The sequence below is a fragment of the Phalacrocorax carbo genome, chromosome 13 (assembly GCF_963921805.1).
Source record: "Phalacrocorax carbo chromosome 13, bPhaCar2.1, whole genome shotgun sequence".
NCBI lineage: Eukaryota > Metazoa > Chordata > Aves > Suliformes > Phalacrocoracidae > Phalacrocorax > Phalacrocorax carbo.
This window is the reverse complement of record NC_087525.1, coordinates 1,164,242-1,189,273: the sequence shown is the minus strand read 5'-3', so window position 1 is coordinate 1,189,273 and position 25,032 is coordinate 1,164,242. Positions and strand designations below refer to the sequence as shown.

The window sequence follows — 25,032 nt, the reverse complement described above, 5'->3', positions numbered from 1 at the left end:
CCAGGGCTCAGGGCAAACCTCACATGGATAAAGCCGGGGGGGATAAGGGCTTGAGCTGAACTCCCAAACCCTGTGCGAGAGCCACAGGGGCCAGATGACAGCACCTCCTGCCAGACACATGGAACAAGGTTGCCACAGGGGCTGCAGGCTGCTGCAGCAAATCCCTGTGACCCACACAGCACTGCTGGGCCCCAGCTGCCAAAACATGCCGTGGGCTCTCCCTGTAACCTAAAACTGGCTACCAAGACTCTCACCACCAGCCCATCTCCCATCATCCTGGTCCAAGACAAGTGTTCAAGCTTGCAGGCAACATCAGTGCTCAGGGACCAGCCCACAGTCCCCAAGGACGCTGCTCAAACACAGCAGCCATGCCTGCTTGGGAAACACTCCTGCACTGGCCACATGTGAGCAACAGGGCAGCTCAAGTGGGGGGCCAAGGGCAAGCAGGGCTCAGGTCCCACCGCAAGGTTCAGAGGATGATAGCAGAAACACAGCAAGACTGCCACTGCTGCCCCTGGTGCTCAGCACAATCCTGTGGTTTCCTTTGAGCCCTGGCTGCTCATGGGGCTCCTAGGGTGGCAGTCACTGCAGCTAGGGACATTTAACTAGAGGCAGTATTACTGCAGGGTGAGAGGCATACATGTCCCATCCTCCCTGTGGCTACAGTGACACCAGCCCTAGGACACAAAGTCACCAAGTAAACGGTAACAAAATAGTTTTATTCTGCTTTATCAAAGGAACTGAACACTGTGCATGTAAACTTGAACATATGTATCGTGTTAACTTAAAGAAGGTGCAGATCCAGTGGCAGACCCCTTTAGTCACACAAGCACACAGACCTTTTGAACAGAGAGAAAAACCAGTTCAAACCCATGTTTCTGTTTGCACCCGTGTTCCCACTCTGCAACATCCAGCTCAGAGAGAAGCAAAGCCCAGACTGGGCTGTTAAAGCCACGGTGATTCCCTCCTCTTGCACACCTACTCAGGCTTCTGAAGCGGTGGCTGGGGAAGCAGAGAGAGATGGAGGTGGCTTTTGCAGAAGGCACTGAGTATCATGCACACATTGCTGCAGGACTTGACACTGCAGGAGCAGCGCCAGGTGTCCCTCAGACCTCATGGGTAGGAAGTGGCTGATATACACCCAGAGCAGGATGATATTTAGCCAGAGTGGCAGCCCCTAACAGTAAATCCATGCATCCACCTGGATGGCTGCAGGGAGGCCCAGCAAGGCTCAAGTCCAAAGGGAAGTCACCCTTCCTCTAGTGGTCTGGAAGGCTTTCCTGGCACTTGCATGGGGATCTGATCACTGCAGGATAGCTTCTAGTGGTTCCCCTTGTGCCCTGGCTTCCCATCATCTTCAGGCTGGCAGAACCTACCCTGTTCATCTGGCCTGATGCCCAGAGTTTGGTGCCAGCACTGGCTAGTGCCCAACGCCAGTAAGCACCAAATGGAGACAAGTCTATATCTCCTCCATGATTGCTTCTGTTCTAAAAAGCCTGCCTTCATCTCAAAATTCAACCAAAGCAGCTGCTGCAAGCCAGCAAACACTGAGGAGATGGAAGGCTGGTGAGATATGATCCCACTGGCTCCTCAAAGCCCTTCCCACAGGAGAGAAGGGACCTTGCAAGTCAAACAGTAGTTCCAGGAGACATTTCAAATACCACAGCTACAAAACATGCTGACATCCACTCTCCACCCTGGTACCCTACCACTAGGGAGGGCACTGCAGTGTCTAATGCGGCTAACACTGTGCCTGCCGCTCCTCTCCTGCCAGCGGCCATGGGTTTCAGCTCTGCCTTCTGGCCGATCCACCTTCCAGCATGACATGCAGACATCTGTCCTGCTCCTCTGAAGACCACTCTTTGCTAGGAAGGCACCATTTGCCCAAGCCTTCAGTAGGTGAAGACATGAGTCCACCTATGCAAAAGCTTGGCTTAGTGCTCCCCAGGCTGAGATCTGCAAGGCACGTGCCTGAGCTGCAACCCCTGTGCACCAGGTCTGTACAGCGAAAACTGGAGAAACCTCTCTGCCTGGCAACAGCAGTACCCTTCCTCTCATCCTCATAGCACAAGGAGGCATGCTCACCCATGACACCCCTGGAAGCCAGGATTGGTGCTCAGCACCCTCAGCTGGCCTCTCTGGGGCAGGGCCCTGGTCCCTGGCTCATGCCATGGCTGGGTTTGAAGAGGAGCTGGTATCCTGGGCCAGAGCACCAACTGGGCCTTGGGAGTTTGCAGACAGATGGAGGAAAGAAACACCACCTGAAACTGCTGCAAAGTCCCTCAGTTGTGTATTACCCAAGCTGGCCAGCAGAAGCAGCAGGAGATGCAGGGTCAATGCATCCCTGCTCTGCCCCAGAGATGGTAGAGAGGCAGCCAGGGCAGGAGCCAAGATAGCATAAGGCACTGTGTTACCAAACTTTCTTGAGGAGACAGTGCCATCCTCTGAGTCAAGCCACACAGGACAGGAAAGCAGCACTGGAAAACCTGAAGCCCACACAACTCATTTGGGGAAGTCATTAACAGAGGTGAAGTTCAGGCCATGTGATTCAGGTTGGATGTTCCACCAAGGCAAAAGCTAAGCATGTTCCTCTCCTTGCCACAAGGCTGCAGATGGTGCCAGGGACAGAAGATCTCAATGCCAGCAACAACTGGCTGAGTGCCCAGAGGGTACTACCAACCAGCCCATCCAGTGGACCATGCCAGGGCCAAGTGCTGCAGCTGGCTGCACCCCAGGTCACAGGAGAGCAGGATAAACATACAGATATCCCAGCCTGGTGGAGCAGAGGCAGTCTCTGAACATGAGGTGGGTTCAGAGGCAGGCAATGCTGCAGTGCCATCAGCTGGGGAACAGCATTCCAGCTCAAGCTCTTGTGAGTTGCTTCCCCAGCCACTGTCTTCTAGGATCATTGTAGAACACAATGTAGAACACAGGTCCTAGAAACAAGCATGTCCTCAAAGGCAAAGGGGAGGACAGAGGAAAAAGGAAAGCAGATTGTACCAGATTTCCCCCCTGAGCACATCTCTTTCTCTCACCCTGCAGTGGCACACAGGGAGCAGGGGTTGGATATATTAGAAAGCACACCAGGAGAAGAGATCACCCTGCCAGCACCCCTCGTGAATAAAAAGCCCTGAAACACAGCAAAGCCTGGCCAGTGATGAGAGGACCAGTGACAGACTCCCCACTGTAGCTGTTCAATGACACACTTCTTGGAGCACTGGATTTTGCACTGGGAAGCAGTGATGCCTCACCTATTTTTTGGCTGAGGTGTCAAACATCTGATATGCTGCAAGCGGGGTCCCTTCGCTCTTCTCTTCCCCTTCACTTTGCCAGCAGGACAGAGCAGTGGAAGTTCAGCTCCCTTTCCCTGGTGAAAAGACCTATAGGGAGGCTGGGGTCTGAGCAAAGATTTCCCTGCTCTGTTCCCAACCAGCTGCTTGGAGGTGCTCCAGGCACTCTGAAATCTGGTTTAGGGTGCAAGGTGAGACCCAGCCACCCAGCTGAAGCATACGACAGGCAGCCAGCATGAGGATCTTGCTTGGAGAGGGGGAGTTACAGAAGGCCGTTAGAGCTTGCTTACTCCAAGCCATTATCTAGTGCCACTGCCTACAGTAGAGGATTATGGCTATACAGATCCTATTCAAATTCCACACCAAACTACTCCTCGCCAGGCCACACCCTGAGCAGGAACACACAGCCTCCACTGGCCAAGGAGAGCCCACTCCACTGGAGTCCTTGAGGAGAGAGTGCTGGTAGAAACCTGCACTGGAGTCCACAAAGTGAAGCTTCATTGGCAGGATGAAGGAAACCATTTTGCTCCGCCTCAGCAAGGAGCACCAGTGTGCAGCAACATAGTACTCAAAGGCACGTCTCCTACCTCCAGAGTAATGCTTACTAAATAATTGCACCTACTGCAGGCGGCTTTCCTGGTCTCTGTCTTTTAATATTCCAGTATAGGTATGTTAGTACAGGATTATCCCTCATTCAGAAGCACCAATTTAATAGGGGAAGAAACGGAAGAGGCAGAGCACTTGCCATGTGTTGCTAGAAGAAAATCAACCCAACTGCCACCTATAGGTGTCCACAAGATGTCCACACATGCGCTGCATCCGACCCACCAGGACAGGGCAACATCCCCATTCACAGCCAGGCTAGCTGTTGAGCTATACCAGGTATCTTTCTACCTCTGTCAGCCAGTGCTTTCCTTTGCTCTGAGGTGGCTTTCTCCAGAGGTCTTTGGGGCCTCCTGTGAAGGAAGGCTGGTTTCTTGGGCAGTCCTCAGATTGGCTTGCTGGAAGGCACAGGAATCCAGAAACATGCTGGGGATGCGGTCGCCAAAATACAGCTTGCTGTTTGCAGCTATCGCTTGGTATTTCATTAGTTCCAAATACTCAGGGGTAAGTTTCAGCTACAAAAAGATAAACCAGAGACTGTAAGAGACAACCTTCTGAGGCCCACATCATTAGATTTCATCTTGGGCAGCTGCTTCCTGGGATGTGGGCTGTTAAATCAAGTGTTTTTCCAGTGCTGCCCACCTGAACCTAATCTCCTGTGCAGAGGAAGAGTAAGCAAGTCCTCTTCTGACTAGCTTTCAAGTGCTCACCTTGTTGGAATCAGCCAGCTTCTGAGCACTGTAGTACTCTGCATCAGCTTTTGCCTTCTCTCTTGCTAGGAACGCAGCGTCTAACCCAGCAACAGAGGACAGACAGGAAAAGATGCATTAGCAAGTGAAGAGCCCCATCACATTGAGCACCTGAGCCTTTGTCCCATGGGGACCAGCTGACCCAGGTGTGTCCCTGACATAGCCTGGCCCTGTACCTGCACTGCTGGCTTCTTGGAGAGGTACCTGCAAAGTGGAGGAACGACTCCAGCACACAACCTTGCACTACTGCACCCTTTACTATTTTTGCAGGATGTCAATGCTATCAGCTGAATTCTGAGATTCCTCTACATGCCACCACCCTCAGCTGGAATAGGACCCCAGCAGCATGCTAGCACCATGGTTACCTTCAATCTCAGAAATTCGCTTCTCTGTTTCCTTCTCCATAATCTTCTGTTGATAGTGAATCCTGGCCACCTGAGCAGCCTTCTCTGCCTCTGCAATCACAAAAGGCTCAACTTGGATGTTTGCTTCTCAGGGCTTGAGCACCCTGACCCAAGCGCCTGGCGGCAGAATCTGCCATGCAAGTAGTTTGCTCTTTGCTGCATCCCCTTCTGCTTGGGCCCTGCAGTGCCAGGTTGTACCCCAAGCAATACAGTTACAGAAAGATAACACAGTTATGATTATTTCTAGAGCTGTGTTGGCAGACATCCCACAAGTGGGATTCCTCCTGGCACAGGGACATTTAGCTTCAAGCCCAAGCAGATTTTCTGGCAGAACTTACCTCTTGGCCTGCTGTAGCAGGAGCCCCTGTAGGGCAGAGGTGTTTGCTGCTTTGCTGAGGGAGGCAGGATGTAGATACAGCAGCACAAACATTTATATTTTCTAAATGATTGTTGGTACAGGCTGGCTGTACTTCCTTCAGGGAGCTGTCAGCAATGCATGACAACATCCTACCCCAGCTTACTGGGGGACATAGGAATGGAAATTCAGTCTGGCCCCCGTCTGCTAGTACTCCCAAACTGGTGACATACCAATGAGTGCTTTCTTCCGGTCTGTCTCTGCCTCCTTCTCTACTACCTTCTGCTTCTGGGCCGCAATCAGCAGCTTGGTCTTCTCAGCCTCCCTGCAGGGTGAGAAACATTATCACAGGGAAATGGAGTGGAGGAGCAGCTCTGCAAACCAGGGCACAACCATGAGGATTAGCTCTGCCTTCAGCTGTATGAGCACATGTGCAGCCAGCAGGCCAAAGGAAAAGATTATTCCCCCTCTCTGGCACATCTGGATGTGAGGCCACATCTGGATGCTATATACCGTTTGAAGCCATCAGGATGTGGACTGAGTGCAGTGCAAGGCTACTGCAATTCTGTGAGTTTTCTGGAGGGGAGCTTATGGGTGAGACATAAGACCCCTGAGCCATGAATTCAGTTTAAAGTCTTCTGCAGGTTCTCTATAGAGCATCAGTGACCTCTCTACATATAGGAGTAGGAACATTGATCAACAGAGCCTTGATGTGGACCCTGTATATGCTAAAAAACATCTTTGTGAAGTGCTGAAAGGCTTCAAAGTGGAAGAGCTATACAAACGAAGAAACAGAATGCAGAAGTGCACCTAGCCAAACACACACTGACTAGAGCCCACCTCTCACCTGAGCACCAGGTAAGACCTAGAAATGCTATTAGAAAACAGCATTATACCTATGCTGGACCCTCAAAATCAATGCATACAATTTTATGCACAGGTACTCACATTAGCTCAAAATTTCTCCGGATTGCTTCTGGGATTTTGGGTTTTGTAACACGCACAGCCTATGAATAAAGAGAAGTGAGTGTATATTAAATTAAACATTTTGATGCGAGCAGCATAACTTAGAAACGTCTTTGCAAAAACAGCTGTACTGCTCTGGACACCTCCACATTGATCCAAGACTACACATAATGGTTTTCAATCCTCTTGTACAACACAGCTGAGCACAGCCACTCTCACAGAGGTACCTTACATTTGAATTTCCTGTCTTTGCACCTTTTACGGCACCCTAAGTGATCAAGTAAGGCCTGTGGAACAGAATCCCAAAGAAGGCTACCACCTTTGTTAGGAGCAGCTTAGCTCACCCCAAAGACTCTTCAAACATCACCATATAACGCTTCCCAAAGTACTGCTCAAGAAAGGGGCTCACAAACACAATGAAATTAAATTGCAGGAGCGAAACTTGCAAAACAAAGGCAGGGCTAAGAGCTCAAGAATGGGTTTTCCAGAAGAAAAGTTTGCAAAAGCGACACCACAATGAGAGACAGTGGTGAAGATGGGAGAGCAGTAGGGCCTGGGTGGCAGCTGGGAACTGCTGCTGTTTGCAACTGTGGATCATCAAGGTGACGCTGACACCACAACTCGGTACATGCCAGGGCGCGCCACTAAGCTGCTCTGCAGAAAACTCTCTGAAATATGAGGGAAACGCTTCCAGAGGCAGGACCAGGAGCTGCTGCCCAGCTGGCATGTTGTGTGGCTCATTACTGAGCTTTGGGAGATGTAGATTGACAGTCCACGGCTGTACAATTGCTTCACAACCCTCCTGCTCCACCTCCACTGTAGATCTAGTGCTGAACCTGCCGCTCCTCTCTGGTGTCAGTAAGTCTGCGAAGAACTGAGGGCCTTCCACAGAGGGGAATGGGATACAGACACAACCAGGCAAGTCTTCATCTACAAATTGTGAAAAGGGAATTGCGTCCATGCGACAGGCACCCTGGTCCTGGCAAACACACCCTGCCTGGGGAGAAGGAGCCAGCCTGTCATCAAAACAGGACACTTGGGAATCACAGAATGGTTTGGGTTGCAAGGCACCTTCCAAGATCATCCAGTTCAACACTCTCCTGCCATGGGCAGGGACATCTTCCACTAGAATAGGAAGCTCAAAGCCTTATCCAACCTGACCGTGAACACTTCCAGTGATGGGGCATTCACAACTTCTCCAGGGAATCTGTTCCAGTGTCTCACCACCCATTTCGTCCTTATATCCAATCTAAACCTACCCTATTTCAGTTTAAAACCATTGCCCATTGTCTTGTCACTACAGGCCTTAGTAAAAAGCCCTCTTCGTACATTGGAAGTCATTGGTTTCCCTGGAACCTTCTCTTCTCCAGGCTGAACAACTCCAACTCTGCTGCTTCTCTGAACAAGCAAAGAAAGCAGGTTTATGGGACATCAGACAAGAATATCCTTCAGTGAAAGGATTTTTCTAAGCTCCTACAAGTCCCTAGAAAGGTAACACATGCAGAAAGCTCACCTCACCGGCCACTGCTGGGTACGCTAGGGGATATTCTTTCTACCTCCATAATATCCCCTGCACCAAAACAAAGATCAGTTTCAAGAAGCATAGCTTTTCCAACACAGGCAAAGATTCTTCTGTAATCAGGAAAGCTGCCAGGTCTTTGAGCCATTGGCTTGAAAAAGCAGCAGATAGTGGAGATTTTCAATCTACTTAACAGTGAAATCTTCTTAAATCTACTAGATGGAAACACTACTGTGCACTGTCAATATTGTTAATAATCAAATGTTAAGGCATTGGGAGATACTGGGACTAACTGGCTGAGCAACAGCTTTGCAAAGAAAAGCATGAAGGAATCAAAAGACAAGCTGACTATATGACAGCATCTTTCTCCTGAGGCCTTGAACTCCAGCCACATCTTGAACTGCACCAGCAAAAGCTCAGCAACAGATTGAAGGCAATGTTTATACTGGGCTCCCACACTGGAATAAGGGATACCAACAAACGGGAATAGACTGATGGTATGGCTGACAGTACAGTACTTTTGTTGAGCCTCCTCCTTAAATATGGGTGTGACATTTGCCTATTTCCAATTAGGGACCTCCCTTAACCACTGCCATCTTTCAAAGATAAGAGAATGGCTTCACGATGGAGTAGACCAAAAACTCAGCACCCTAGGATGCATACCACCTGGTTCCAGACTTGTGTGTCCATCTGCCCAGTTGTCCCCTGCTGTGGGTAGTGATTCACCCCTGCAGACTCTGCTGCTACAGTAAGGAATGAGAAAGTAAAACGTGTCAAGTACTTCACCTTTTCCACATCCTTGAACACTATGTCCCCTGCTCCACTGCTTCCTCACCTTTTTTTCTGCTGTGGTTACACCTCAGAAGCCCTCTGCATTGCTCTACACAGCCATCACTAAGTCCAAGCCTAGCTGAGCTTTGGTTTCCCTCTGTCCCCTGCCCTCTCAGTCCAACTAGCTTTATTCATGCCAGCTCACCAATGCCTACTCCACCTTCCGTGAGCTTCCTTTCTGCTTTTCAGCTCAGTCAGGAGCTCCTTGTTCATCCATGCCAGCCTCCTGTCTCACCTGCTTGACTTTCCACAGTTTGGGGTGTCCTTGGCAATGACGTGGGGCCCCCTGGCCTCCTTTGCTGACCATGGCAGCCTCCCACAGGACCCCGCCAAGCACATCTCACACAAACTGAGTTTTGTTCTCCTTAAGCCCACGCCCATAATTCTCCTGGTCCACCTCACGCCTCTGAGGATGCTGAACTCACCACCTTACAGCTGCTACAGCTCACACTGCTACCAGACTTCACTCCTCTAATAGTTCTTCCTTGTTTCTTAAAGGTCCAGCAAAGCATCTCTCCCACTCAGCTTTGCTCATCACTGCCAAAACCTGTGTTCAACACTTCAGAAACATCCAGCATTGCATGCACCCAGCCCTACTGCCCTTCCAGAAGACACTGATGTGGTCACAGACCACCATAAGCACTAGGGCCTGTGATCATGAGGCTTCCTCTGGTCTTCTACAAGCAGCTTTACCTACTTCATCTTAGTAACTGGGTGGTCTGCAGCAGACAGACCATGTGGTCCTCCATGTTGGTCTGATTCTTACCTGTATTGGCTCTTATCTCAGCTGTTCTTCATCCATCCCAAAGCAAAGCTCCACATGATTTGAGCCAGTCTTTTGCAGGCAGCACAACCCTGCTGCCTCACCTTCTTAGCCTGTCCTGCTTAGAGACCCTGCACCCACCCATAGCAGCACTGCACTCACACAAGCTATCTCACCAGGCCCTGGAACTGCCAATGTGCATGGGTTTCTGGTTTCTCATATTTGTTTCCCAGGATGTGTGTGTTTCTGTCTAGACAAGCCCCAGTGTGTGCTGTTTTCACAGGGAAAGTGCAGGAGCCTTCCCTATGACACTGTCCCTGACACTTCTTACCATCCACTGGCCTCCACTTCTCTTCAGGCTGTGGCCACCATTTCAGTTAGGAAAGAATGTTTTGCATCAGGCAACTTGGAGGACTTGTGAAAGTTTCATATACAGTAGTTTTAAATAAACCTAGAAATAAATGCTGTTAATTCCCTCTAACAATCTTTTCAATAAGTTGTTTTCTATGTCACTTCTTTCAAAAATGCTTTGTCAGTGATCTCTTAAGTACTTGTGTGCAAACATGCTCTTCAACAGGAAAGCATGATGCCCAAATACAGAATTATTTCCCTTAGAGCTCACAAAACAATTAAATTCTAGGTACAGTTAAATTAATCTGGGTTACACAGCTGCATGTGAGAGTTTAAAGAAAGCTCAGCTCTTCACCAAAGAAGCAGGGTTAATTCCTGACAAGAGACACAGTGACATGGCAGACTTGTATGCTGAGGCACACTTTTACTGAAGACAAGGCTGCAGCTCTCTTTTGAAAGGAAACAACAAGAACATGAAGGCAGGATTACACTGTCTCTTTAAGTACTGGAGATTAACCTCTTTCCTCACTAGTTATGGGATCTCTTCAAACTGCTGGTCTGGTGAGCTCGGTCTGGGCTGACGCAGGCAGGACATCCTTCAACTTCTGACCAACAGTGAAGATCGGGCACGCCAATTTGAGATGGGATAGTGTACACTGAAGATCTGATTTAGCTCTGTAGTTAACATCACCCAGCAAAGAGCTGTGAGCTTTGCTTACGCCCTTCCACAGCCTGAGATCAAAAAGAGCCTTCACATTATGATGATAGTTTTGATTGATGATGAACTTTTGCAGGAAAACTCTCTGTGATGTATAGTGCAACTTAACTTGGGTATACGGAAAAGCTGTGCGATCTCAACTTCTTTGTGATAAAAAACTGCCTGTGGTTCACCCATATCAAAACAGAGCAAGCCTCAGTACAAATGAACTGCAAAGCAGCACATTACTTATCGCAGCCTTTCACGTGCTGTCACTGAGAGGCTTTCCCTCCCTCCACCCAGCCAGCCAGCCTAGCGAAATGTGGCAACAAGAACGCCAAAACATATTTGGGGCGCGAAAGCAAGCTTCTGGGGTGCCAAAGCAAGCTTCTGGCCAACAGAACCTGGTCCTGATGGGTGACTTCAACCACCTAGACATCTGCTGGAAGAACAATACGGCAGCTTGCGTGTCATCCACCAAGTTCCTGGAATGCACAGAGGACTGTTTCCTGATACAAACGTTAGATGTGCCAACCAGGAAGGAGGCGCTGCTGGACTTGCTATTCACAAGCCAAAAAAGCCTGCTTTGTAATATCTCGGTTAACGATAGCCTTGGCTGCAGCGACCACAGTATTGTGGAGTTCGGGATCCTGCTGAGTGTGCTGAAGGTCAGCTCTAAGACAAGGGTTCTGGATTTTAGAAGAGCAAACTTCAGTTCTCTCAGGGCTCAGCTGGGAGGGATTCCATGGGAAGCTTCCATGGGAGACAAAAGAGCTAGTGCGTGCTGAGAGTTCTTCAAGAACTCTCTATTGGAAGCGCAAAGCCAATTCATCCCCTACAAAGGAAAGAGAAGCAAGCGGAGCAAGAGGCCCCCTTGGCTCAACCATGACCTCCTGGGTCTACTCAAATCCAAAAGGGAAGCATACCAGAGATGGAGAAGTGGAGGATTATCTGTCGAGAGCTACAAGGGCATTCCCAGAGTGTGCAGATACACTTAGAACAGCAAAAGCCCAGCTTGAATTGAAACTGGCCATAGTTGTCAAAAATAACAAGAAGGGTTTCTTCAGACATGTCAACCACAAGCAGAAACAGAAGGAAAACATAGGCCGACTGTTAAACGGAAACGGAGAGTCAGTCACCAATGATGCTGAAAAGGCAGAGGTTCTCAACACTTTCTTCACCTCGGTCTTTACCAGCACTGTCAGGTCCCAGGCTTTGGGAATAACATTTGCCAATTGAACCAAACACCGACCCACCCTCAGTGAAGGAAGAGTTAGTATATGAATTACTACAGGAGCTTGACCTCCACAAATCAATGGGCCCTGACGCCATCCACCCGAGGGTGTTGAGAGAGCTGGCTGATGTCATCGCAAGGCCCCTCTCCATAACCTTCGAGAAGTCATGGAGAACAGAGGATGTCCCAGAGGACCGAAGGAAGGCCAACGTTACCCCTATCTACAAGAAGGGCTTGTGGGAGGATCCGGGTAACTATAGACCCATCAGCCGTACTTCAATCCCTGGGAAAGTTAGGGAACGAATCCTCCTGGGGCCATCACAAGTCAAATGAAGCACGTGATTGGGAAAAGCCAACATGGCTTCACTAAAGGCAGATCATGCTTGACAAACCTGGTGGCCTTCTATGACAAAGTGACTTGCCTCGTTGACATGGGGAGGGCAGTGGACATTGTCTACCTGGACTTCTCCAAGGCCTTTGATACGGTCCCCCACAGTCTCCTCCTGGAGAAATTGATGCGTTATAGCCTAGACAAGTGGTCTGTGCAGTGGGTGGGGAACTGGCTGACAGGCCGCACCCAAAGGGTGGTGGTAAATAGCTCCTTTTCCAAGTGGCAACCTGTCACATGTGGAGTCCCCCAGGGACCAATATTGGGCCCAATGTTATTCAATATCTTTATAAGTGATCTGGACAACGGCATCAAGCGTAGCCTGATGAAGTTTACAGATGACACCAAGTTGAGTGGGGAAGCAGACACTCCGGAAGGAAGGGCTGCTCTGCAGGGAGACCTGGATAGGCTGGAGGAGTGGGCCAGCAAGAACCCTATGAAGTTCAACAAGGACAAGTGTAAGGTCTTGCACCTGGGAAAACATAATCCGGGAGTGCAGCACAGACTGGGACCCACCTGGCTGGAGAGCAGCTCTGTGGAAAGGGACCTGGGGGTCCTGGTGGACAGGAAGATCAACATGAGCGAACAGTGGCTGCTGCGGCCAAGAAGGCCAACAGGATGCTGGGTTGCATCAAAAAGGGCATTGCCAGCAGAGAGAAAGAAGTCGTCATCCCGCTCTACTCAGCGCTGGTCAGGCCACACCTGGAGTGCTGTGTGCAGTTCTGGTCCCCTCTGTACAAAAAGGATGTGGCCAGGCTGGAAGGGGTCCCGAGAAGGGCCACCAAGATGATCAGAGGACTGGGAAGCTGCCGTACAAGGGTAGGCTGGGAGAGCTGGGTTTGTTCAGCCTTGAGAAAAGGAGGCTCGGAGGGGATCTCATCACCACGTGCCAGTACTTAAGGGGCAGCTACAAAGAAGATGGAGACTCCCTTTTTACACGGAGTCTCATGGAGAGGACAAGGGGGAATGGACACAAGTTGCTCTTGGGGAGATTCCGATTGGACACGAGAGGGACATTTCTCAGAGTGAGGACAGTCACCACTGGAATAATCTCCCCAGGGAAGTGGCTGACTTGGCCACATTGGACACCTTCAAGAGTCGTCTGGACAGGGTGCTGGGCCATCTTGTTTAGACTGTGCTTTTCCCAGAAACTTTGGACTGATGATCCCTGAGGTCCCTTCCAACCTGTGATTTGGTCTCTCTCTTCCCTATAGTGCAAATCTCCAGAGATTTCCACCTTAGCCCTTGTGAGCCGAAGGTATATTTTTCCCAGTTGGTTGCCCTGAACTTCAACATGCCAAAAAGGCAGTATGTCCCATAGCCCAGCTAAGATTAAATATGATTTTCTTAACATTAAGTGTAAGCAGAAAATCATTTAAGATAAAACAACTTTTCCTATCTCTGGTATGCATGCAGAAAAGATAAAGATCTCTTTTCTTTTGCAATTACCTGTTGAACTGCATGGCACACCGGAGTGCCCAGCTCCACCAAGGTGCCAAAGGCAATTTAAAGGAAAACATTTTCTTGCTCTTTGCAAAATTAAGTCCAACACCTGCAGGTCTGTGGCCTAAAAGGTCCTTTTCTCTATCCTGCAGGTCTTCCCCTAACATAAAATTAGCTTTTAAAAGTGGTCACTGTCATATGGACAGTCTTCAACTGACAAACCTCAACTCAACTATTTCACATTATGTGGTAAACCGAAGGAAACCTCATCAATATACTGAAAGATGAGCAAATTAGAGGTGGAAAAAATAATCTTTGTTAAGGAATGAACCTACCTGGATAGTGAGACCTGGTGCCATGACATTGAGGTCGTTCTGCAGGGCCAACTTCAGATTCTCATCTATCTGATCTGCGTTTGGAGGACAAGAGAGAGACCACTTAGCTTATCATAACTTCTCCTACAGCTAGTGTGGCAGAGAGTCAGTTGGCCTTGACGAGCAGGTATCTCTATGGTGTAAGATAAAAATGCTTTTTGAGATAATGCAGTACATTGTTCCCCTTCCTGTAACCCCTGGGAAATGTTCCTGAGAGGAGAGTCACAAAATAGTGTCTCTAGAAAGGTTCAGCTATTAATGAACTCAGGGTACCTGAGCTGAGGGCAAATGGCTTTCAGCATCTCAGCAAGAAAAAGCGCCCAGAGCCTGCAGTAGACGTCTCTCTGTTCCTAGCCAGAGCCACACCAGCCCTGCTGCCAGCAACAAGCACTGCCTTAAATCTCTAGGGACCTGCAGGATCCAGTACTTGCTCTTAAAAAAAAAAAAAAACAACAAGAGAGAAATGCATTTGGTCAATTCCAAGCTTCAGGAAGGTCATTCCACAGAAATGGCCAGTTATCAAGGGATTAAGCTGCATGTACTCAGGAAACTCCTCTCTGACTACAGATATTTGGCAAGTCTGCGTATGGCATTCAAAGATAGACAGTCTCAATCTTAAAATTCTGACAACCTTTTATCTTCCGTAAACCCATTTCCCCCTGTTCTGCCAGTCAAGAAGGAATGTAATATGGTTATGCCTATGTACTCAGATGCAGAACATTACATTTGCTAACACCTGAACCACTGCTACTCTCTTGTGAAAAAACTAGAGCATTGCAATGAACTGAGAGCATATCCCTCCCAGCTCTCACTTGCTAAAAGCTGCTAGAAGGAAGCTTTTAAAGTAAAAAAGCCAATTCAGCAACAAGCAGGGCCTAAAAGTACGAGGCAAGACAAAACCATCATCATAGTCAAGGCAATGGGCATGACTGCACATAAAAGAGCAGAGTGGCTTCTTTGCACACCCAGAATTCAGTCCTAAGTAGAAAAGGAACAACATAAAAGAGCAGAGTGGCTTCTTTGCACACCCAGAATTCAGTCCTAAGTAGAAAAGGAACAACATAAAAGAGCAGAGTGGCTTCTTTGCACACCCAGAATTCAGTCCTAAGTAGAAAAGGAACAAAATCAAATTCCCACGTACAGATGTGGAAAGACAGAAATCTGGATCATTAAAGAGTAAAGTTACACAGGAAGTGACGTATGGATATATAAAGTGCTGGATTCTAGACTGCAACTCCAGCAGAGTTGCAAACAGAGGCTGTTTGCCCACAGGAACCTGCTGCAACATATTCCACAGCAGAACAGGGAGATTACACAGCCCTTGGTGGGTGCATCCAGCTGCCATCCACTTACCGAATAGCTCAATGTATACTTCCTGCAGGGTATGGGCACTGCAGAACTGATTCAACTCATGATGAATTTTATTGAAGATCAAGGTCTTATCATAGTCTGCAGTGTAGTTTCTCACGATATCGTACACTGGGGAAGTAAGAGAATTATCACAGGTCACCACTGACGTACCGCTTTCTGCGATGCCACAACTGCCAAACAACAGCTCAGGTATAAGGAAAGTAGTGCAGCATTGGGACAGGTGGGTAGGGGACTTCCATCCCTGGGATTTTTCAGGACTTGGCTGGACAAAGCCACAGCTGCCCTGCCCAGCTGTTAGTGAGAAGCCTTCTGTGATTGGGAGGGAGGTCAGAGAAGAAACCTGCAGAGGTCCCCTCCACCAGTGCTGCTGGCATTATACGACTTCAAAGAGCAAATATACTGCATGGTCCTGTCTTACAATCTGAATAAACAAATGAAACAGTCCTGTCCAAGACCTGGACGCACAGGAACAGATACTACCCTGAAGTGAAAACAGGTATCATTCCCACATTTATAAAATAAATTCATCCTTTAATGCCTCAGTAGTGCTAGTGTTTTGCATTAAACTATGCTGCTGGAAAAAAAAAGGCTGTGTGGGTCTTTGGTTCAGCAGCTGGTGAGGCAAGGAGGTAAGAGGCTCTTAGGCTGGCAAGCACCTGGGGGCTTTGTCCCATGTATTTAGTTTCACAGGTGGTCTCCCCCTCAGCAGCAAGAAATAGGACTGCTTGAGCACCTATCGCATTTCTAAACATACAGGGGAGAAGCAATCCCAGAATTTACTTTCATCTTTGCAAATCTGTGGCTCTTTGAAAAGCTTGCAGAGACGTGCATGGAACTAAGTGCTATGGTATTGGGAACCATAAGGATAACAAGACACAGAAAATGGAAGTCTTGCAAACCAAGACAGAGCAGCTACAGGAGGAGTGAAGACAGTCTCAGTGTTGCTTGTTGAAACATGATGGGAAATACCTGCATACGGTGCCAATTTATTCACAACTTCTATTCGGTCAATGTAGATCATAACACCGCCACTATAAGTGGAAAAAAAGAATACATGAATTATTACTGCAACTGTTAACAGTGATCCATATTTAAAGCAAAGTCATTTTTTCCCCCCTCTTTTACTAAATTCTACTAAACTTACCCAGAACAATCCTGACTTCTCAACCATTTTGCAATTAGATGGCAGCAAACCCCAGCTTTGTATGGACTGGTCCCTCTCTCTGCATAAATCAAAAGCGTGCTCCAGCAAGTCTGGAAAGCACTTTCACTTCACTTTGTTATATCCTACTTATCCAGCAAAAGGAAAGTTTTTGAATAGGAATGTAGCTGCAACTATCAGAAAGGGGGAGTCCAGAACAATGAAGGGAAGGCAACAAGGACAGAAGACAACACCTACAAGCAGCAGACCAGACAAGCTGCAGATGCACCTCAGCTCTTCTAGGCAGCAAATACATTTTAAGTAGAAAACCCCTTAGTTTAAGTTCATGCATTTATACTAACTCTAGCAGGAACCTGACAAGGCTGCTGTTAGAAAGGAAGAAAAGCACATAACATATGTTAATTTACAATCCCTGCATCAGTGGCATGTTGCAAACAGCTCTCCAGTACCACCGCAACCGTGCACACATGCCTAGGCATGTGCACTGTCAAGAATCTCCAGACACCTCACTGGAAGAGGCCTGCAGACAGTCCTCTCTCCAAGGGATCACGTGCAGAGAAAAGAGGGAATCAGAGGGCGGGCTTAATCCCAGCCTCTGCTCTTACTGACATGGCTTTCAGCAGGTCATGCCCACCCCTGGGTACCTGCAGCACCAAGGAAAAGCACAATCTCTACACAAACTCTCGAGAGCATGTTCTTAAAGCACTCTTGTGCTTTTGTCCTCAGGACAAAGGGAAATCACAAACAAGAAGCTTTAGCAGAGACTGTTTAAAAGACAGCTGATCCCCAGATGCAGACCTCACACATTTCCAAACTTTGTCATGGGGGATATGTTTGAGTTAAAACATCACAGAGACTAACTCCATTTCTTATTTTGCAGATCTTAATCTCTGGCAGTTGAAAGCTAAGTCTGCAGAAAAATCACCTGAACTTGCCCGTATCTGTGCTCTTTTAGAAAAGGTCTCCCAGGTACAGCTTGCATTCTCTTTGAAAACCTGCCTGTATCATCATGGACTGAACTTGCCTACGGGAAGGGACAAGCCAGCAGAAAAGGTATTTGTGGCTAAAGGGAGACTTACTTCACAGTGAGATACTACTATATTAAGAGTATTAATCTCTTTTTCACTCAAGATTTCTCTTTAGGCCATGGTCATTCTTGCTGGCTCTCTCTCAAGGGCTGTTATTATTATTTTTAAATAAGATAGGCTTATGGACCCATTATAGGTATGTCAGGCTCCACAAGCAGCTATAATGGCAAGGTATATGTGTTTTTCTCCATCTCATCTGTTCTGCACTCTGTCGCACTGCATCCAATTATCATTGCAATTATCATTGCAAATGACCTCCAAGAGCATTCCTCATGATCTTCTGAGCCTGTTTTCATCCTCCTGATTTGTTCCAGTCTCCTTATTACACCTCCACCAGGACAGGGAAACCCAGCTACCATCTTAGGGTATCTGCTAGGTATCTTGGTAAGGAACCAAAGCAGAGCATGTGGGCTCCTTCCACTGCACATCCTTGTGTTGGGGTCCATTTGGCATTTCAATTTTATGGGGATGTTAGAAGGAAAAAGAGAGCATCTGAGAGTCTGCCTCCTACGGACAACTCATCCACAGCCCCTCATCACCTCACATACAAGAAAGGCTGGTGCCTCAGACCAGAGAGGTCTGGCCTGCTGCCTAATCTGGCTCAACCAGTGCTACTCACAGCAACACTGCCAAGCCTCTCAACCAGCATGAGTCAACAGTGTGGGGCATAACTGAACTATATCAGTCCTGTTTGTCAGGCAATGGCTTCAAACACTCAGAGCCCAAATACGCTGGCCACCTATTTCCCCACTGAGGGCGTAAAGTTAAATCAAGCCTACAAAGCACTTACACTGCGTTTTCCATCCGCCCAGCCAGCTACTGGAGCCACCATCATTTCACATCGTGTGGTGGCAACAGCCCTCTGGACCTCGCTGCTGTAAACTAAGGAGCCAAACTGTACTGTAACACTCTGATCTTAAACTGAGCATCTCAAACAAGACCTCCTCTCAAACAGCCTGGTCCAGAAGATGCTAGTAAACTCCAGAAGACTGGGCACACCAAATTGAGATGGGATAGTGTACACTGAAGATCTGATTTAGCTCTGTAGTTAACATCACCCAGCAAAGAGCTGTGAGCTTTGCTTACGCCCTTCCACAGCCTGAGATCAAAAACGGCCTTCACATTATGATGATAATTTTAATTGAGGATCCTTTTGTAGGAAATCTCTCTGCAAAGTATAGTGCAAGTTAACTTGAATATTTGGAAAAGCTGTATCATCATCTCAGCTTCTTTGTGATAAAAAACTGCTAGTTAACTGCAGGAGATACTGTCCTGGGAAGTTTTGGGACAATTGCCCTAGCAGAGCATCATGCACTAATATGCGGTGATTCACACCCCTGTTGACCTGGAAATGTACAAATCCTCTCATCATCATCAACAGCTGCTTTACTTGCCCTTTGGCACCTATGGCTTAAACAGTGGCTCAGCACTCTTTCCATTTGGACAAGCCACTACCACTCTCAAAACACCCTTGTTTGCCAAAGCCTGCTTCTTGCCCAATGCAAGGCAGGGTGACTCCCTGGGGAGATTTCCAGTGCTTGCAACTCTGCACTGCAGTTTCCGCAGCCTTTCTAACACCAGCAACTTCAGCCTCTGTAAGGGCTGCTCGCACTCCATGGCCTTCACTGCAGAGCTGCTCATGAGGCTGGTCAGGCAGAGCAGTTGAGCAGGCTTTTTGATCAGGGAAAGAGGAACAAGAAGAAATTGAAAGGAGGTCTGAAAGGAGAATCAACACAGAGTCTGTGCACCTGGGAGAAGTTAAACATAATTAGGCAGCAATAGTGCCTAACTTTCCAGGACAAGGTGAAAGTCTACAGGGGGACTAACACACACTAGCAGGCATTCCAGTAGACCATAGAAAGCTTCATACATTTCAGGATTTTAGCTTACGCCAGGCCAGGAGAAGACAAGGGAAAAAATTGAAGGTTGTTGCTGTAAAAAAAGTGAAGGTTTAATGTTATTGATAGAGCTGACTACAAACAAGACCAGACCAGGTTAGACAATCAGATCATGTAAAAACTGGGCTTAAAGGTCAGATCTGGTCTGTCTATAGATGCAGTGATTAATGCAATACATCTACTTGCAATATTCATGACATTTTTCCATGTGACTGGCTAACAAGCAGGGATCTGTCCCAGAACAGCATTCCTCCAGTGCTCCATTTGCATTCCCTGCCAACTGTCTGCAGCACAAGCACCAGTTGACACTCACATCATTGCAAATAAACACCCAATGCTTGAGCAATGTTACTGCTTAGCATCCCAGCTATTTACTGTTTCTTGGCTTTGTAAAAACCTGTAAAATATTCAGCATGATTCTTACAAGAAAAATGCTACTTATCTAATTATCTCATGCAACATTTTCACAATACCATTTTCAACACATTTATTGTATTCCATAATTAATATACTTGTGAGTATATTAATTCTCAATTCTTCAAGTCAGTCCTTTGGAATACTTTGCTCTTCTACAACTAGTTTATTGAACTGATTCTCTATCAGTTTTTGGAGATCAGCAGACCTGCCACGAGGAAACTGCTGAGCTTGCCAAGGAACCGTGCATACATTTTCTTGCTGGGGAAAGCCAAAAATCTCAGACACCAGAGGCAATTCACAGCTTAGGGCAGATACATATCCTACCTGTTGTAATGAAATGGTTTTGCCTCTGGAGTGGCAGCTGTTTTATAAAAACAGTCATCTGGTGCCAAAGTATTTTAAAATCTGTACTTAATGTATTCTCTTACTGCTGCGAAGTATAAATGAGACGGGTAAGGCAGAAATTTGGGATGGGACAACCACATCAGAAGTTTCCTAACGTAGATGAGGATACAGGGAACAAGAATATGAATATGGTAGAAGAGAAACCCAGCCTTTAAAATCTGATGGTTTAATATACAGCTACAGAAACTTAACCTGTTTATGATCTTGTTTGTAATGAACTTTGAAACAGGATAGTGAAATTTCAGATTTGATCCATTTGTTGTTTATAAGCTGATATTTTATTATGAAAATGGTGGATTCAAAGCTTTGACATGGAGCAGCTGCAGACTTGGATTCCAAATGCAGCAAATTTAAAGGCTCCTGCAGTAACACCTTGAAATGACCTGGGACCTTTGGTCTGAAGTGCATTCAATTATTAACTAAGAACTGCTTCACCAGCTGTTTGGAGTTTTAAAGCATGATTATTACCTGTAACTTCACAATCACCTGTATGGCACAACTGAATCCTGCAATGCTAAAATGTAACAGGAACTTAATGAGCTAACTATACAGAATTAAACAGAGTGTTTAGCTCCTAAATCACAGGTGCACAGAATGGTCAAAGCTGGCAGGGACCTCTGGAGGTCATCTTGTCCAACCTCCCTGCTCAAGGAGTCAGTGTTTGAAGGCTCAGATCAGAAGGCAGAGTTTGACCCTGCCTGGGTCAAAGCAGCACAGTTTAATTTTGACTGCGTTAGCATGTCTAACATGGTTAAGCTTCAGTGGAAAGCTTTTTTTGGTTTGTTGAGAAGGCTTACAGGACAGCAGGACATCCCTGGCCTAGAGATGTGATGTTCTTTTACAACATCCAGCAGGTGAAGTTTTACTCCTGTTTATGCTACTTAGGAGCTAAAAGTCGCCATTAAACACACAGCTAAAACTCTGCTCTGATAACTTGTTTTTAACTGTGCCATTTAAAAGATATTGGTATAGAACATAATGAGTCTCTCATTCCTCCTTCCTGCAATTACTTTTTGCTTGACCTAAAGACTCTTCACCTGCCCGCAAAGCCCTGGCTACAGCACTGAACACGAGCATTATTTACTGACGCTCCAGAAAGAGGTTTGAGATCTAAAACTAAGGCCAGCTAGGGCTCATGAGAACTTTATTTTAATATTTAAGCCCAAGTGATGTCTGATGAGTTTCTATATGAATAATTCCAAGAACTTGTTTCAATAAGGGCTAAACCAGATGAAAATGAACTCTGCCTTGTTGAAGTTACCACTACTGTTCAACTTCTAATTTCAAAGTGGTCATTACGCATCATTATTCAAGTCTTTTTTTTTTTTTTTTTTAAACAGAAATACTGTTGAGTACCCTAAAGCTAAAAAAACAAGGAAGAACACCAGTTTTGCTTTTATCCTGAAGAAACAGATTCGGTCATCATTCCAACTTGTGAACGAAACAACACAACAGGATCTGCAACCCAGCTCAGCCAGCCCTCTCTTTCTTTTACTGCTCTGCTGGTTGAAACTATACAAATCTGTGCTAACAAAAGCATCAGCTTAATTATGAAACAGGCAGGTGTCACCCATGCATAGGGTTCTTTATTCTTTCTCATTCTCTCTTTGCATCAAGTGAAATGTTAATTCTAAAAACACCCAAACGATCCCAGTAGACTAATTTTCTTGAGCTGTTTTTGAAGTGAACCATCTCCCATCAGGAGGATTCCCATCCACCATTTACTATTGCCCACTGCTGGGGTCAACACTTGTCTTAGCCTCAAGATTCAGACTAGAAATACTGCAAAGTAGAGAGCGGACCAAAGCACAAGCAATGGGCTGCCAGAGTAATCAAGGGAAAATATAGCTATAAATGCAAATACCCTCTGAACATCAATTCCAGTGAGAGCAAGAGCATTCCCTCCTGTACCTCCTGCTCTATTATTTCCAAGTATGATGTATGTGTGTACTTTTGGGACTAATTTTAGGGTACATGCCTTTACTTTTCAGTCTCTGTGTCACAGCCCTGTAAATGACTAGCTGCAAACTACACAATAGAGTACATCTACTTATCACCAGAAGAAATACAAAGGAAAAACATACCTTGTCCCACAAGGCACGTTTTTCACTTCATCAGTCTGCAATGTGGTCTGGAAAAAAAAAAACCCAAAACAAAACCAAACAAGCAGCGCTCACAAAACCTCTCTATTCTTCAGGAAGATCATGCTATACCTAGACTCTCACAATCATTACACAGGAATGTGGAGTCAAAAATGTGTCCTCTGCCTCCCCCATGACTTTTGCAGGTGCGAGCAGAAGTCAGACTTCTTTTCAACTTGCCTTTTATGAGACAGAAAGGCAGCTGTGCTCATTTCCCTACCCTCAGCCCCTGCAGCACTAAGGCATTCAGCTCTCCCAGGGAACAACTGGGGCCAAAAACACAGACTGTCCTCCCAGAGCAAGACATCTCCTGCCCCAAGCAAGACACACACGTTTTGTGGAGATTCCACTAAAAGGACATGTCCCAGTGCACAGCTGGGTCTGACACCTACGGCAGAAGGAACCAAGGGCTTCATTACCACGCCCCTCTGCAAACACCAGTTGCCCAGGTCATCCCTGTCCAGCAATATCCCTGCTGACATCTGTTCCCACTCACTCTTCCAAGATAAGAAGATACTAACCTGCACAGATTTGAACGTGGTAATGAACGGGAGCATGATGTGGTAGCCTGGTCCACTTGGATTAGTCAACAATGCACCACCCCTATAGACGAAGAGAAAAACAGGGAAAAGGCTCAAGCAACTGGAAAATAGTAAGTGCTGGCTTTGAGAGCAAGCAAGCACATTCAAACTTCCAAGGGTCACAGCTGTGGTAGTGCAAATTATGTTACTCACCTGCCATAAAATTTGCCACCAATTCCCCTACAAAAGGGCTGACTGCATATGATACTTGCCTGCTGCAACTCGACAATCATTTGCTTCGGTCCTGAGAGCAATAAACTTTTAGAGAAGGCAGATATTGCTGAACTCTTCCATCATTGCAACACGTTACAGAGAACTTCAAGAATACAGATTTTCCTCTCTAAATATTTCACTGGTAACCATGGAAAAATCCAGCAGTTGATGCAATACCACCAGTTTGGATTTCCACAAGACATTCAGCACGGTCCCTTACCCAAAGCACAAAGAAAACCCGCAGTCTCTTGGGGGGACTGGCAGGTGGTTAAAAAACAGGAGACAGAGGAATGCTCCAAGCAATCGATCCTCATGGTGCCGTAAGGTCTCCTGCAGCATCCCACAAGGGTCAGTGCTGTTCAAAACACTCGTGATTAAAGGAAAGAGTAGCACAAAGGAAACTGGCTCATGGCAGTGAGTGCAAAGAGTAGAAAAGCCAGGACAGAAATGCAGGAGGTATAGCAAAAAAAAAACCCCCAGAACAGAAAGGCTAGTACTGAATTTCCCTGTTCCTTTATTCAAAGTTAAAGCAAAAGCTAGTCAAGAGGCGGCATTTAGTGACTGCGAGCTCTCACTATCATGGGCTGACAATGAGTTGCTCTACAGGCAGCTATGAGCCCCAGGTGAAACTCAAGCCCAGAGCCAGGGAAAAGACCCATTTCAAAGCAAGCCGACAGTTTTGGGACAGAGGCGACAGCCCTTGATATAAGAGGGAGAGATCAACAGATGTGAAAAGACTGGATGGACCAAGAGCTTTGCTCCTCTAAGCTTTGAAATCCAATTGCAACCCAGAAAAGGGGAGGAAGAAGAGGGAGGAAAAGTAGCTGAGGATTCAGGAAGACCAAAACTTGTAAGAGTTTGTACAGAGCCAGGCTATCCAAGCCCACATTGTTTCTGGTAACAAGAGAGCAGAAACAACATTTGCTGCCCATCTCAGGGCAAAACCTGGAGGGAAATGCAGGAGAGAGCAACCACCTCCCGAGGTGATCGGAGGACAGGGACGAATCCCAGCTGAGAGAGAGAGAAGTTTAGGGAAGGCTACAGAAGCCATCAAGGTGCCAGCAGGAAACAGTACCTGTAGTACACAGCCAGGTGCCCCTCCTCGACCTTGTGGATGGAGGAATAGAGGAAGAAGACGAGGAGTCCCGTGGCAGCTGCAACTACGACTCCAGCCTGGGCCATGGTCAACTTCACATCGCCTGGGGGCAGAGGCCGGCGCCACCCGCAGCAGCAACCACCTGGGCGCCGCCTGTCCGCACCCCGCACCACGGTCTTCGCTCTCTCCGCTCTCAGACGGCGTCTCTGTCCCTTTCCCAACAACAAACCTTCCTCAGCTGTTGGAGCACAGAGCCAGGGGACATCCCCAGCTAAGGGCAACTGCGGAATGCCCTCGGACACCCAGCGGGCCTCGCTCCTCAGCGGCCGCCACTGCCGCCCCCTTCTCAGGGCGGCCGCCCCCCTCAGGCGACGCGCGGCAACCCTCGGCTGATGGGAGGCCTCGGGCACACGCGGCACATCGGGGCCCGCAGACAGCTTCCCCGGCTGGCCTGTTGGCGGCTCCCGGTATGCGCCCCTCCCGCCGCTCTGCGGGCTGGGGAGGCCCCGCACCGCCAGGCCCGAAGGCCCCGGGCCCCGCCACCCCCGTACCTGCCTCTGCCACCGCCCACGTGCGTCCGAAGCCCCGCTCCCGCCCCTCCGCGCACGCGCACCGCCCCACAACGACCGGGCGCCTAGTGATGGCGTCACGGCGCGAGAAGGCCGCCGCCCCGTTGCCCGGAGACGGCGCGAG

The 25,032-nt window shown here is 47.7% G+C and overlaps 1 protein-coding gene across 4 annotated transcripts; it reads right to left on the bottom strand.

Annotated features, from left to right (window-relative positions):
* Nucleotides 1-698: 698 nt before the first annotated feature.
* On the bottom strand, nt 699-24,941 carry ERLIN1 (ER lipid raft associated 1). Of its 4 annotated transcripts, XM_064464517.1 has the most exons (12): nt 24,895-24,941; nt 24,319-24,551; nt 22,971-23,052; nt 22,393-22,439; nt 16,308-16,369; nt 15,321-15,446; nt 13,929-14,002; nt 6,350-6,408; nt 5,635-5,726; nt 5,008-5,097; nt 4,604-4,683; nt 699-4,408 (listed from the first exon to the last, which is right to left on the bottom strand). In XM_064464517.1, the coding sequence occupies exons 2-12, from the start codon at nt 24,423-24,425 to the stop codon at nt 4,190-4,192; spliced, it is 1,038 nt and encodes a 345-aa protein (XP_064320587.1). In that variant the 5' UTR covers nt 24,426-24,551; nt 24,895-24,941; the 3' UTR covers nt 699-4,189. The 4 variants fall into 4 exon arrangements, with proteins under 4 accessions (XP_064320587.1, XP_064320588.1, XP_064320590.1 ...); XM_064464518.1 differs by lacking the exon at nt 15,321-15,446; XM_064464520.1 differs by lacking the exons at nt 22,393-22,439; nt 24,319-24,551; nt 24,895-24,941 and having other exon boundaries at nt 22,971-23,058.
* Between the last annotated feature and the right edge of the window lie 91 nt (nt 24,942-25,032).

Coding starts and splice junctions, on each gene's coding strand:
- ERLIN1 (XM_064464517.1), bottom strand. CDS start 24,425: ATGGCCCAGGCTGGAGTCGTAGTTGCAGCTGCCACGGGACTCCTCGTC. Junction 15,447..16,307: donor TAAATTGGCACCGTATGCAG/GTATTTCCCATC, acceptor TTACTTCCCCAG/TGTACGATATCGTGAGAAAC. Junction 14,003..15,320: donor AGTATACATTGAGCTATTCG/GTAAGTGGATGG, acceptor CTCCAAACGCAG/ATCAGATAGATGAGAATCTG.